Below are 13,243 nucleotides of genomic sequence, written 5' to 3' on the forward strand. Positions count from 1 at the left end.
GCCCTTAATTTTCTTTCCCAGAGCCAATCAGTTTTCACTTACCTAGTTGTTCTTTTGGTATTTGCTTCCGTTTGATAATATAATGTTTTATCTTGATCTCTCACTTTCAGTCATTATCTCATTGCCTCCACTTACGAGGCAATGAGAATTAGCTATTACATTGTTACTTACTCCAGTATCGTTCTATCGTAATTTTAGCTGAATTCATAATTAATTTTTACCTTGTTAAGACTGTGTGAGGGTGTGTGCCTGTGTGAGGTGCGTTGCCTGATGTTAATATTTGTCTTAGGTTTATAGAAAATTACGTGAATGAAAACATATCTGCAGTGTTTTTCAAATTGCTCCAACAAATCCACCATTACCTATTTTTTTCAAAACATCAAATAATTTATCAGTTCTTTATTTCTGGGGCGATTCCTCTTTGGCCCTTTTGCTGCTTCTCCCCCAGTAGTAGGTGTCACCCTGAGCCTCCCACACCAGTCTTCCTGGACCTGCTGTTCCCTGCAGTCCCTTCTCAACTATGGTGTTAGACACTCAGCAGATTCCTTCAACCTGGAAAATATTGTCCTTTGGTCTTGGAAATGTACCTGTCTTATCTTTTATTGTGCCTTTAGAGGTTTGATAATTTTCTTTTAAGTCTGTTCTCTGTGAAGTTTAGTCAACTTTATTTTCCAACCTTGTCTGTTTGAATTTTAGCTTTTCGATTTTAATAGCCAACATATTTATGCTCTGTTTCAAAGTACTCTGTTTTATAGCATTCTATTCTTATTCTTTCTGAGATACAAATAAGGCTTTTGGTGGTATGTGCTTCTTTGTTTTCGGTTTGGTTTTCTCCCCCTTACATTTCTTTTTGTATCTCTTTACTCAAACATACGAACATCTTTGGCTACTGTGATTTAGGAATAACATTTTGAATGTGGGCCGGTGGGCTTGTCTACTGGTGTACCTCACTTCAGGAAGATTAGATAGTGGGGACATAGAGAAATCTAGCTGTTTCATTGGGGACTCACAAATGTCAATGTGTGGACATATTTTTCTCTTCAACCATTGAGTTCCTCAAGGGCAGGAGTGGGAGGGACATGGGAAGTAAGCTAATGGACCCGTTAGTTCTCAGCACATGTTCACTAATCTTTACATTTTCAACTGTGTTCCTTGCTCTAGCCCTTAGCTATCTCAGATGTCCAGGAATACACTGACATTATGAAGAGCCTAAACTTCAGCACTCCTGCCTGCCGGCATGCGTGCCTGGGTGCTCGGGGTGGTGGAAGCTCCCTGGAGCCTGCTGGGCTTTCGAACAGCCTGTCTGTTTTCAGTCACTCGCATTCACTTCCAAATGGCTTTGAAATCTCATCCCCTTCTGTCTTCTCTGCTGTTCTTTTTTTGCTTGCGGGCGCTTCTACTTTTTAAACATCATTTTACCGTCATTTTAGCGGGGTCTTGGGAAGAATATGTGATCAGTTCGTCTCTTTAGATGGACATTCTCCTTGGCCTCCCCCCGCATACTTGATTTTAAATGGGATAGAATTTTACAATAGCGGCTGTTCAAACACTATGTGAGAGTTAAGTACCTGTGAATTTTAGCTTATGAGCATTGGATAATGTAGACAGCATCTGTTTTTCTTAAGAAAACCACCCTAGTAATGCCATTTTAATCAGTACAGAGCCTAATGGTAAAGAAATCTAATTTCGTACACTGACTTGTGCTTGAGCCTTGTGCTGGTTTTCTTCATTACGTGAGGTATTCACTAGATAAGTTTGAGTTAAGGCTGTCTTGTATCTATTCTATGGATATGTATCATAATGCCACTTGTATTGTTTGACGTTAGCTGAGTGGTTTGGCCTTGCAAATTTTAAAGTACTATGCAGATGTTGGCTAGTTATAATGCTAGTTCTTTTTTTTTTTTTTACATCTTTATTGGAGTATAATTGCTTTACAATGGTGTGTTAGTTTCTGCTTTATAACAAAGTGAATCAGATATACATATACATATGTTCCCATATCTCTTCCCTCTTGCGTGTCCCTCCCTCCCACCCTCCCTATCCCACCCCTACAAATAGAACTACCATATGACCCAGCAATCCCACTACTGGGCATATACCCTGAGAAAACCATAATACAAAAAGACTCATATACCAAAATGTTCATTGCAGCTCTATTTATAATAGCCAGGAGATGGAAACAACCTAAGTGTCCATCATCGGATGAATGGATGAAGAAGATGTGGCACATATATACAATGGAATATTACTCAGCCATAAAAAGAAACAAAATTGAGTTATTTGTAATGAGGTGGATAGACCTAGAGTCTGTCATACAAAGTGAAAGTCAGAAAGAGAAAGGCAAATACCGTATGCTAATACATATATATGGAATTTAAGGAAAAAAAATGTCATGAAGGACCTAGGGGTAAGACAGGAATTAAAGACACAGACCTACTAGAGAACAGACTTGAGGATATGGGGAGGGGGAAGGGTAAGCTGTGACAAAGTGAGAGAGGGGCATGGACTTATATACACTACCAAACGTAAAGTAGATAGCTAGTGGGAAGCAGCCGCATAGCACAGGGGGATCAGCTCGGTGCTTTATAATACTAATTCTTAAGTCATTACTCCTTTGGTAGTGTGAGCTCCAGAGGAAGCATATGAAATGTCTCCTTCCCTAGGTTCATTCCTTCTTACTGAGTTCCTTTTCTTTCAAAATTATTCAACCCTCACAAATTTGTTTCTATGAAAAAGAGAATCATTATATTAAACTCCAAGTTTAAGCCCTTTCCATTTTCAGTATATGCTTTTTAGGTTTTCTATAAGCAATGCCAAATATATAAATTATGCATTTTTTCTGGATAAAGACCTAAACTCAGAGCAGAAAGCATTGCCATTTGCATATCTGCCCCAGCTGTCAGTCAGATGTGTGAACCCTCCACTGGAATAAATGAGAAATGTGGTGCCAGGAGACCCACCCAGGTTTCCACACATGACTTTATACATTTTGATGATATTCCAGTTTGGTTCTGCTTCCATCCAGATCCATGTGACAGGAAAAGCCTCATTCTTGTTTATAATCCCCTATAATCTCTAAGATTGTAGATCCTGATAGCTAGATGATCGTTTGTTTGCTGAGTATGCATATAAATATTTTCCTCTTAAGGACCTTTGATACTGTGAGGTAGTATTAGGTAGTGAGTGGGATTATGCAAATTTGGGAAAAGAGGTCATGACTGAGCAAAGTTATTCTGCATTAGAACAGCTGGTCTTGAGGTACGTGCGTGAATATGTGTGTATGTAAACTTACACACACACTGAAATCTTTCATCTACCTTGTCTTTTCAACCGTGTTCTCTTTATCCTTGATTGATGGCTTATACCTTACATTCTTGTCATTTTAGTGAGTTATTAAGAGGAAAAGTAGATAAACTCATTTTTTTTTTTTGGTACATGATAAATGACTGATATGTATTATTATTGAGGTGATTGTTTAAAAATATTCTATGTGGATGGGTACATGTTTCTGGAAGTACATTTCACTTTTTACTATATATACTTTTTTTTTTTTAAACAAATGAAAATCTATTCAACATCATTAGTCATTAGGGAAGTACAAATTAAAACCACCATGCGCTACCACTTACACATTATCAGAATGACTAAAATTAAGACTGACCATACAAGTGTCGGTGATGATATAAAGGAAGTAGAGCTCTCACACACTGCTAGTATGAATGTAAAAATGGTACAGCCCTTTGGAAAACAGTTTGACAGTTTCGTTTCTTTTTTTTTAAATGTATCTACTTTTTAAAATTGAGGTATATTTGATTCACAAAATTATATTAGTTTCATGTGCACGACATAGTGATTCAAAATTTTTATAGATTATACTCCATCAAGTTATTATAAAATATTGGCTGTATTCCCTGTGCTGTACAATATATCCTTGTAGCTTATTTATTTTATTTTTATTGGAGTATAGCTGCTTTACACTGCTGTGTCACTTTCTGCTGTACAGCGAAGTGACTCATACATATACATATATCCCTTCTTTTTTGGATTTCCTTCCCATTTAGTATATAAACTCATCTTTAACTGAGAGTTCTCATCTAACTTTTTCCTACACTGGATTTTAGAGCCAACAGAATTTCCTATTTATTGAGATACAATTTATACGCCATAAGATTGACCCTTTTAAAGTGTACAATTCAGTGGTTTTTGTGTATTCATAGAGGGCAGTCATCAGTACTATCTGGTTTTTGAACAGTCTTATCGCTCTGAAAAGAAACTCCAAGGCCATTAGTAGGCACTCCCCATTCCTTCCCCACTTCCCCCCTCCACTGCTACCAGCCCTAGAGAAACACTAATCTACTTTCCACCTATATAGATTTCCTATCATGGCCATTTCTTATAAATGGGATCACACAGTATGTGGTCTTTTTTGACTGTCTTCTTTCACTTAGCATAAATTTCAAGGTTCATCCATGCTGGAACATACATCAGTACTTCATTCCTTTTATGGCTGGGTAATAGCCCATTGTATGACTATACTACATTGTATTTATCCACTCATCCATTGATGGACATTTGGGTTGTTTTCACCCGTTGGCTAACAGGAATAATGCTGCTATGAACATTTGTGTACAAGTTCTTGTGTGGACATATGTATTAATTTCTCTTGGGTATCTACTTAGGAGTGGAATTGCTGAGTCAAATGGTGACTTTAACATTTTAAGGAACAGTTTTCCAAAGTAGTTGCACTATTTTATGTTTTCATCAACAATGAATGGAAGTTTTAATTTCTCTACATTGTTGATAATACCTGTTATTGTCTGTGTTTTTTTATTTTCATTATCCTCATAGTACAGACAGTAGAGTTTTGTAATAGCATGAAGATTATGGGCTTGAAGAGGAAAAAGAGAGACCCAGCAGCTCCAAGTCCAAGAAGATAATGTCTGTTGGGGATTTTTGAAACAAATTGTTGCAAACCGAGTGAAGTCCTCAATAAATTCTGCATTTTGCATGAATGCTTTTGTGAGGAGGTCTTGTTTAGATTGAGCTGGAAGAGGGAAAGAGAGAACAGCCAACAAATGAGTTATTTAAAAAAGAAGTAAAACAACTTGTATCAGTAGAATCAACTCACATAAAATATTGAAAATTTGTGTAAAGAATATCAGTTTGAAGGGATGCCAAGTGACGAGCTTGCTAGACACCTGTATCTCTACCTGAACTGAGTTAAGCTATGTCCTGAACATATGTCCTGAAGCCCTGCTTTGCTGAGCCCATGGGCATAGTCAAGTTTTACGCTGAGTCCATAAACAATTTGAAGACTTAAGGGGAAGGAGAAGACATCCAGAGCAGTCTTAAATAGCTCTGGGCTTGATGGTTTGGTGTCCTGTGACTTAAACCGATCCAGTCCACTTACAGCTGAGCACAGGTGTCAGCTGGATCAGTAGTGGAGGGTGGATAGAATAGGAGTGGTATGATTTGCACTGAAACTACATATTTACTGTACTTTGCTCGCTTAATATAGCACTAGATTTATGGAGAAAGCCGAGTTTTATTGGCTGGGATATTGCTAGTACTGTTGAAGGTTAGCATCATTGTGGGAGGCTCCCCCTCCTATATGCTATGACGTTTTTTCCCATGCTCCTGTGTACAGACATTCCCACATTGTAAACAGGTTCTTCAGCTGTTACATGCTTGTGTCTAACATTTAGACTAGATGTGAGCTCTTAGTTTTGATATTTAGATAGAATATTTTACATGCTTGTTATATATATATATATATATTTTTTTTTTAATTTTTATTTATTTATTTTTGCGGTACACGGGACTCTCACTGTTGCGGCCTCTCCCGTTGCGGAGCACAGGCTCCAGACGCGCGGGCTCAGCGGCCATGGCTCACGGGCCCAGCCGCTCCGCGGCATGTGGGATCTTCCCGGACCGGGGCACGAACCCGCGTCCCCTGCATCGGCAGGCGGACTCCAAACCACTGCGCCACCAGAGAAGCCTGCTTGTTATATTTTTAATCTATGTCTTTGTCCCCACTGACAGGCATTCAGCCCTCAGTGGATGCCCACAGAAAAGATATGTTGATCTACTACTTAGGTGTCATGGAGAGTTAGGTTTTGGCTATAGGACTGAAATGTGAACCTAACTCTTTGTTCTTCTGCGCCCTTTGCCTTTGCTGTAACGTGTGGGTTCCTTCTGGGAGTGGGAGTGTCAGTGTAGATACCAGCTAATTTGGCAATAAACACACCTCTGCATCTTGCAGAAGCTAATCAGAATGATAAGATTTGTCGTTTCATTAATAGCTTCTAAGAATAGGCTGTAATATATTAATTTTTATTAGTCACTTTATCATCCTGCCCTTTGAGAAATTTGCATGAGGCTTCTGAGAACGTTGTCAAGGGCAAGGGTTGTGAGAGAGCTGTAAAAATATAACCTCTCCCTTTACGTGGAAAAATACCAATTCCATTAATCATAAGATATAATTATGTATATAAACTTCTCGTCACTCTAAAGAAGCGATTCCACTCCTGAGGAATGAAATGCGGGGGTAAGATTCAGGCCAATCCAGGGTAGCTGGTGTTTTATGATTATTTTTCCCATTCTTCTGTGAATGCGTATTTAGAAAGAAATATAGTTCGTGTTTTGTTTATTCTTACATGTTGTATAAAACATTCTGTGACCTGACACTCTTGTAGGCTTTTATTAATATGCTGTTCCCCGCATACTCCCCAGGACCTAAGAAGCTATAATTGATTGTAAATGAATGAAGATTCCCACCCCCGACTCCTCACCAATTTTGCTTGTTCATTTGTTGACTCAAGAAACATTTCTTAAATATTTTCATGTCTGAGACAGTTGCTAGGTGCTGTGTAATAATGATGCTAGTAACGGCGAGCTTTGTTGGAGCGCACCGATCAGATCACGTGCTCTTGAGGTCAGACTGCCGGGATCTGAGTTGCAGCTCGGTTACGTGGTAGCTGTGTGAACATGGAAGAGTTAATTAATCTCTCTCTTTCAGTCTAGTCATCTCTAGCTGGGGCTGCCTAAGATTCCTATTGATGCTGTGACAGATTACCAGAAATGTAGTGGCTTAGAACATCACACATTTACCGTCTCCTTGTTCTGTGGGGAGTGTGTAAGCTCAGCTGGTTTCTTTCCCCAGGTCTCACAAGGTCAAAACCGACGTGTCAGTCAGTCTGAGTTCTTGCTGCTTCCAGGCTCATTCGGGTTTGGGGGAGTTTTCAGTTCCACGTGGTTGTGAGGCCGCGGCCCCTGTTTCCCTGCTGGCTTCTCCACTTTTGGAGGCTGTCCATATTCTCAGGCTTGTGACCTTCCTCCGTCTTCAGGGTCAGCAGCAGCTCACTATTCTATCGGATAGATTAGCAGGTTTTCAGAAATCCTTGTGTGAGACTTAATGAGGAAATAAAAAGCTACTTCAGTGAATCTGGCGCCATGAAGCTAAATATTTTGGTTCTTTTAATGGCTGACCTTCTCACGGCCCTGAGATACATCGTAGTAGAGATTAGCATTTTGCCAGTTGTTGTTTTTTTTTCTCCTTGAGGCTAAGATTGTATGTATAGTAATGCAGTATAACTTCATGGCCACTGAAAAGTCAAAGCACATGACAAGCGCTAGGATAAATGTCCAGATTAGAGTTAGGTGCCATCCCGTGATGTAGGTCCAGCGTTACTGATTATGATCCTAATCTCTTTTTAATGAGAGCAAATACTTGTCACATGGTTCAGCGTTTGCTACCTAATCTGGAGCAAAAGTTCTTACGGTACAGTCTTCTTCAACTGCTGAGTAGTTCACCTGTATACCACATGTACTGTGTGCTAGTTTCTTGTTTGCGGTTGAGCTTAAAAAATGGGTCAAATTTGGCCAACAATGAAAATCTTTTCAGAAACATGAATAATTTGAAGTGGCACTTTTCACTAATGGAAAAAAGTTAGTTCTTGTCCTAGGAAAAGATTGATGTTAAGGAAAATGATGACTGTTTCAATTATTAAACCATTATTCCATCTGCAAAGTTTTCTTAAGCCTTTTGGATTAATAAATTATACACATCCTAATTTTTTATTCCAATTTAATTCTAGAAGTAACCTCAAGTTTAAAACAGTTAAAATATTCTAATACATCCGCAGAGGCGCACTTCACTGCTTCTGAGGCCTTTCTGTGGAATTTTATCGCCGAGTATCCTTCCTCTCTGACCACCAAAGGATTTCTTATCATTTAAATACTCCCTGTAGTATAATTCCTATGTAACACCCTGACCCAGCTAGTTCTGTAAATGGACTAAATTACTCCACATTTCTTTTAGATATATTTGATATATAGATGTCTCTTTATTCCTATAGTATTAGGTCTTACTGCGTGGCTTAAAAGTGTGCCTTAAATGTGTATCGATCTATTAAAACCACTTCTTGATCACTTTTTATATGCCAGGCATTGAGGGGCTTTAAAAGATGTTTAAAACTCAATCTCCAACTCTGAAGGAGCTTACATTTGCCAGTTTGTGGTTTTTTGTTTTTTTTTTTTTTTTACTTTAACTTCCTCCAGACATCAGATGCATTGTCAACTAGGCCTTCCTGACAATCTTACTTATAATTACAGTCACCCCGCCTCACCCTGGCCAGTACTCCCAGTTTCTTCTAGCCCTGTCACTATGTTTATTTCTTAATGTCTCATCCACGAGAATGTAAGTTCCATCAAGGCAGGGATTTCTGTTTTGTTTACGGATGTATCCCAAATGTTTAGAATTGTGCCTGACATAGAGTGGTCACTCAATAGCTACTTGTTGAATGATTGAATAAGTATTCCGTACACATATTTTTCATGTGTAAAACAAACAGGACACACTGAAACCCAATCCAGAATCTGCCCGTGTCTCACCATCTTACCACTGGCAACTTGGTCCAGGCCAGCTGGCCTTTCTCCTCTGGGAGTGTCACAGTGGTCCTCTAACCAGAGTCTCCCTGCGTTCAGCTATGCCTCCCACAGTTGGGATTCAGTACAGCAGCCAGCGTGGTCCTTTCAAGTCTCCCCACAGCTCAGAACCCTGACATAGGGGGAGAAAAGAAACCCCATGACTTGTAAGACTGTAGTGGTCTGCCCTCAGCGTCCCTGGATTTCATGTCCTACCACTCTCCCACCTTCCACCCCTTGGTCCCAGCCCCAGGACCCACTTAGAGCCCTAGCACTTGCTGTGTCCGCTGCTTAGAATGCTCTTGGCTCTTTCCTTCAGCTGTGCTCGGTTGTCACCACAGCCGAGAGGCCTTCTTGACTTCGATAAGGTAAACACAATCACTACCTCATTAAGAGGGCTTCCTCGCTGTCCCTCACTCCTGCGTCGCTCTGCTTTAGTCCCCCGACCCTGCTTTATGTTTCTTCATAGCACTTCATAGCATAAATCAAAAAAATTTACTTGATTTTTGTCTGTCTCCCCCCCAAGTAGAATATGCTTAATAAAAGCATGATGTTTATTTCGTTCAGTGCTCTATTCCTGGTGTTAGAGACAATCAGACACGAAGACAGCATGTGATCAACATCACACATAGTGTGCCATAAGTATGCGTTAGGAATCAATGTGCCCAAGATAGAAGCATGGCTAACGCTTGTTCATGCTGTGAGACGTTGAGGGAGACATTGTCATGACCAATATAAATGCAAGAACATGAATGAATATGACACTGTTTATTATATTTAGGTACCAGTGAATCAAAAAGTAATGCAAGCAATAATAATTATTATGAATTTTGCTTCTGGAAAACATCAGAAGGCATCTCCTTAGGCACATTCATACCCACACTCCCCCACGGAGTGCTACGCTGGGCATTCTTCCACAGTCCCCCTCTAAACGTGTGGAGCAGTTATTAATCTTACGTGTAGGAGATCTTGTCTGGGGGGTTGCTGTAGTCCGACAATAATGGTGATATTTACCTCGTGTTTCTGGAAACGCAGTGCACGTGGCAGATTCTCAGTATTACGGTAGCACGTAATTAATCCGTATGGAAAGAGGCGAGTAGAAATGTCATGCTAATAAAGTAAGGTCTTGACAGCCCTGTCGATGTATTTGAACAAATTCAGGAGGTAAATTATGAATATTTAAGGTCCAAACGTGACGTGCTGCTGTCAGAGCCGCCCAAGTGGAGGACACTCGTGTCCTTACCCAGCGAGTGAACCAGTGAATCTGTCTTCCATCAGAGGCAGCAGAAATGCTCTTGGCTAGAAGGAGATAGATATATTTTTTCCCTCACATTTATTTTTGCTTTTGGAAAACATATTTAGCGATTCTTTCATTCATGCCATAAAGGATTTCATGGTATTTTGTTAAGTTGGAGATTCTCTGAATAGATGTCCCCCTTCCTATTTTTTTTATCAGTTTTATTTCCTGGGAAATTATCCACTGTATTTCAGAATATTAGAAGTATGATCAAAGTACTGCTTCTTTTTCAAAGATGTCATAAATTCCTAACTATTCTGAATATATTTTTTTGATCTTGTGTCTTCATGCATTGCCTGCCGTAGGATTTGAGGTTTCATTTCAGAGCCAGAAAGAAGGGCAGGGGTGCATTGTCAAGGCTGTTGGAAAGCTGTTGCTTGTACCCTGAAACGCTGGGAATTAATCCACAATTTTAGAATGAGAGCACACACCCATGAAGGCATCCAGACTCCCTTTGGATTAGTCACCATAAAAAAGAAACAAAAAAACAAATAGGAGTGCATTTTCTCTTAGTTCATATTTATATGATATAAAGGCATGAGAAATGGGTAGCCTTCAGTTCATTTTTAATCACTCCAAACTTAATTATTTCCATTTCTTACGTATTCCTGGTAGGCAAGATCATAGTACAGTGGAAAATAATGCCATCATATGCAACATACCACACATGTCTTTATGGATTATCAAAGTATTTGGATATGATTTCTTTTTTAAATGTAACTTAAGTTAATATGAAAAACTTCTAGAATCAAGAAATCTATTTTGCCCTAAACATTATAGTTTATTGAATCACATTGTTTGTGATCCGTAAGAAATAATTATTCTAATCATAAATAGAATGTTCTCCAATATGATTCTACCAAAGATTGAAATCTACACATTTTTGGCACTGCTATTTTTTTATATTTAAAAAAATTTTTTTTAATTAATTTATTTATTTTTGGCTGTGTTGGGTCTTCGTTTCTGTGCAAGGGCTTTCTATAGTTGCGGCAAATGGGGACCACTCTTCATTGCAGTGCGCGGACCTCTCACTATCGCGGCCTCTCTTGTTGGGGAGCACAGGCTCCAGACGCGCAGGCTCAGTAGTTGTGGCTCACGGGCCTAGTTGCTCCACGGCATGTGGGATCTTCCCAGACCAGGGCTTGAACCCTTGTCCCCTGCATTGGCAGGCAGATTCTCAACCACTGTGCCATCAGGGAAGCCCGGCATTGCTATTTTTGACAGCATCACTTATTCTAATATTCATAAAGGTTAGGTTTGGATTAGGGTTTATATTAAAAGACATTTCACTAAAACCTCAGTGTGCTCATAAAAGCAAATTAATGAAGGTAAAGCAAAAAGTTATTTTGTTTGTGTAACAAATACTTAACATAGCACTCAGTATGTGTCAACTACTCTGCTTTAAGTACTCTACGACTGTCAGCTCATTTAATCCTCATCACAACCCTACTGGATAGTTACTATTACCACTTACAAATAAGGAAACAGTTTAGTGAAGAGTCCGAGACCACACAGGTAGTAGGCGGCTAAAGCAGGATCCTAACCCAGAAAGTGGCTCCCAAGCCTGCATTCTTATCCCGTGCTCTGCAGACACTCAGTAGCAGTCTGTGACTTTCTGTGTGTTTTCTGTGTTTTTGTTTCCTGTGATGGCACGTTGCCTATGTATCTTGTAACGCTGACTAATCAGTGTTAACCGTCAGCCCTCTTCCTTTGCATCTTATTTGCTTCACTTTTCTGTTTCTTATACTCTTGACTGGCTAAAGCAGCTGGCCTATCTCAATTAAAGAATCCAATGTGTGTTAAATATAACTGGGTTAAATTTTCATTCTCTTACACATCCGTCTAAAGGATGGATCGTCATTATTCCGCTTAAGTATTCGCTGTAAAAGATTTGTATTTTCCTCTGATGGAAAGTAGTATACAAAATTACTTAAGATAGCAACTTCACTGTATTTAAATATTGACAAAACAAACAAATCTTTGAGAACTGAGGAGAACTTTTCACACGTCTGCCTGTGAATTCTGGCACATCGTTGGATACTTTTGGCTTTATACAAGGTTATTAGGCTTTTGTATGAGGCACGTAGCAAATTCTAAACTATATGACGTGGGCGATTAAAAAGCTGTGTAAAACTTAAAAGTTTCCTTCAGTTTTCTCTGTGCACAGATTCCTGATTACTAAGTTTGGTGTCACTCATGGTAATCCTGGAAGGTCTCTTGTATCAAATTTTATTCAACCAAGAGATTCTTGTTTTTAACAGACTGGAAGACAAAAGTCAAATGGAAGATTCCACTATGAATAAGAACCCAACCATTATCTTAATATGTGTCATGAAAACACAGAATTGAAATAGTAACCTATTTTCTGCACTGAATAAAAAGCTTGTGGTTTTCAGGATGTCTTGAATAAGTTAGTTTTTCTTTAAAGTCAAATGCTTGAGGATCAAAGAAAAGGCAAAAATGCCTCTTTATAATGCTATATCTCAGTCCCTGGGAATGATTTTCTGAATTAAGTGTTATAATGTATTGTACCGTATCTTTGTTATTGCTACTGTAAAATATGCCTGAGAACATTTTTCGTTCTTTTTTCTTTCCAGATGACAGAAATGATGCTCAGGAGAGTAGCTTAAGAGCCTTAATAAAAGAGCTGCCAGACACCCACTACTGCCTCCTCAAGTACCTTTGCCAATTCTTGACAAAAGTAGCCAAGCACCATGTGCAGAACCGCATGAATGTTCACAATCTCGCCACTGTATTTGGGCCAAGTTGCTTTCAGTAAGTTTTGCTGTTAATATCATCACATATCACCTTTTCCTTTACAACTGCCTGAAATCACTGCAATGTAGAAACATATTTCAGACGAAAAAGTCAACCAATTTATGTTGGAGAAGTTCCATTTTTGGTATTGGGCATTTTAGCCTTTTTTTTCATCCCAATTTTGAAGAAGGAAGCTATGCCTTTTTATGAAACTGTAATTTGTAATGTTTCAAACAACCTTATTTAAAATTCTGGAAATGAGTT

The 13,243-nt window shown here is 39.1% G+C and overlaps 1 protein-coding gene across 1 annotated transcript in view; it reads left to right on the forward strand.

Annotated features, from left to right (window-relative positions):
• The window catches only part of LOC112393699 (protein FAM13A-like), a 31,058-nt gene extending 18,057 nt beyond the window's left edge, over positions 1-13,001 (forward strand). Inside the window, exon 3 of the mRNA XM_024736024.1 lies at positions 12,820-13,001. Coding sequence (XP_024591792.1) covers positions 12,820-13,001 — 182 coding nt within the window. The remainder of the gene's footprint in view (positions 1-12,819) is intronic.
• Positions 13,002-13,243: the final 242 nt, after the last annotated feature.

Source organism: Neophocaena asiaeorientalis, unplaced genomic scaffold (assembly GCF_003031525.2).
Source record: "Neophocaena asiaeorientalis asiaeorientalis breed wild unplaced genomic scaffold, Neophocaena_asiaeorientalis_V1.1 scaffold7, whole genome shotgun sequence".
Taxonomy (NCBI): domain Eukaryota; kingdom Metazoa; phylum Chordata; class Mammalia; order Artiodactyla; family Phocoenidae; genus Neophocaena; species Neophocaena asiaeorientalis.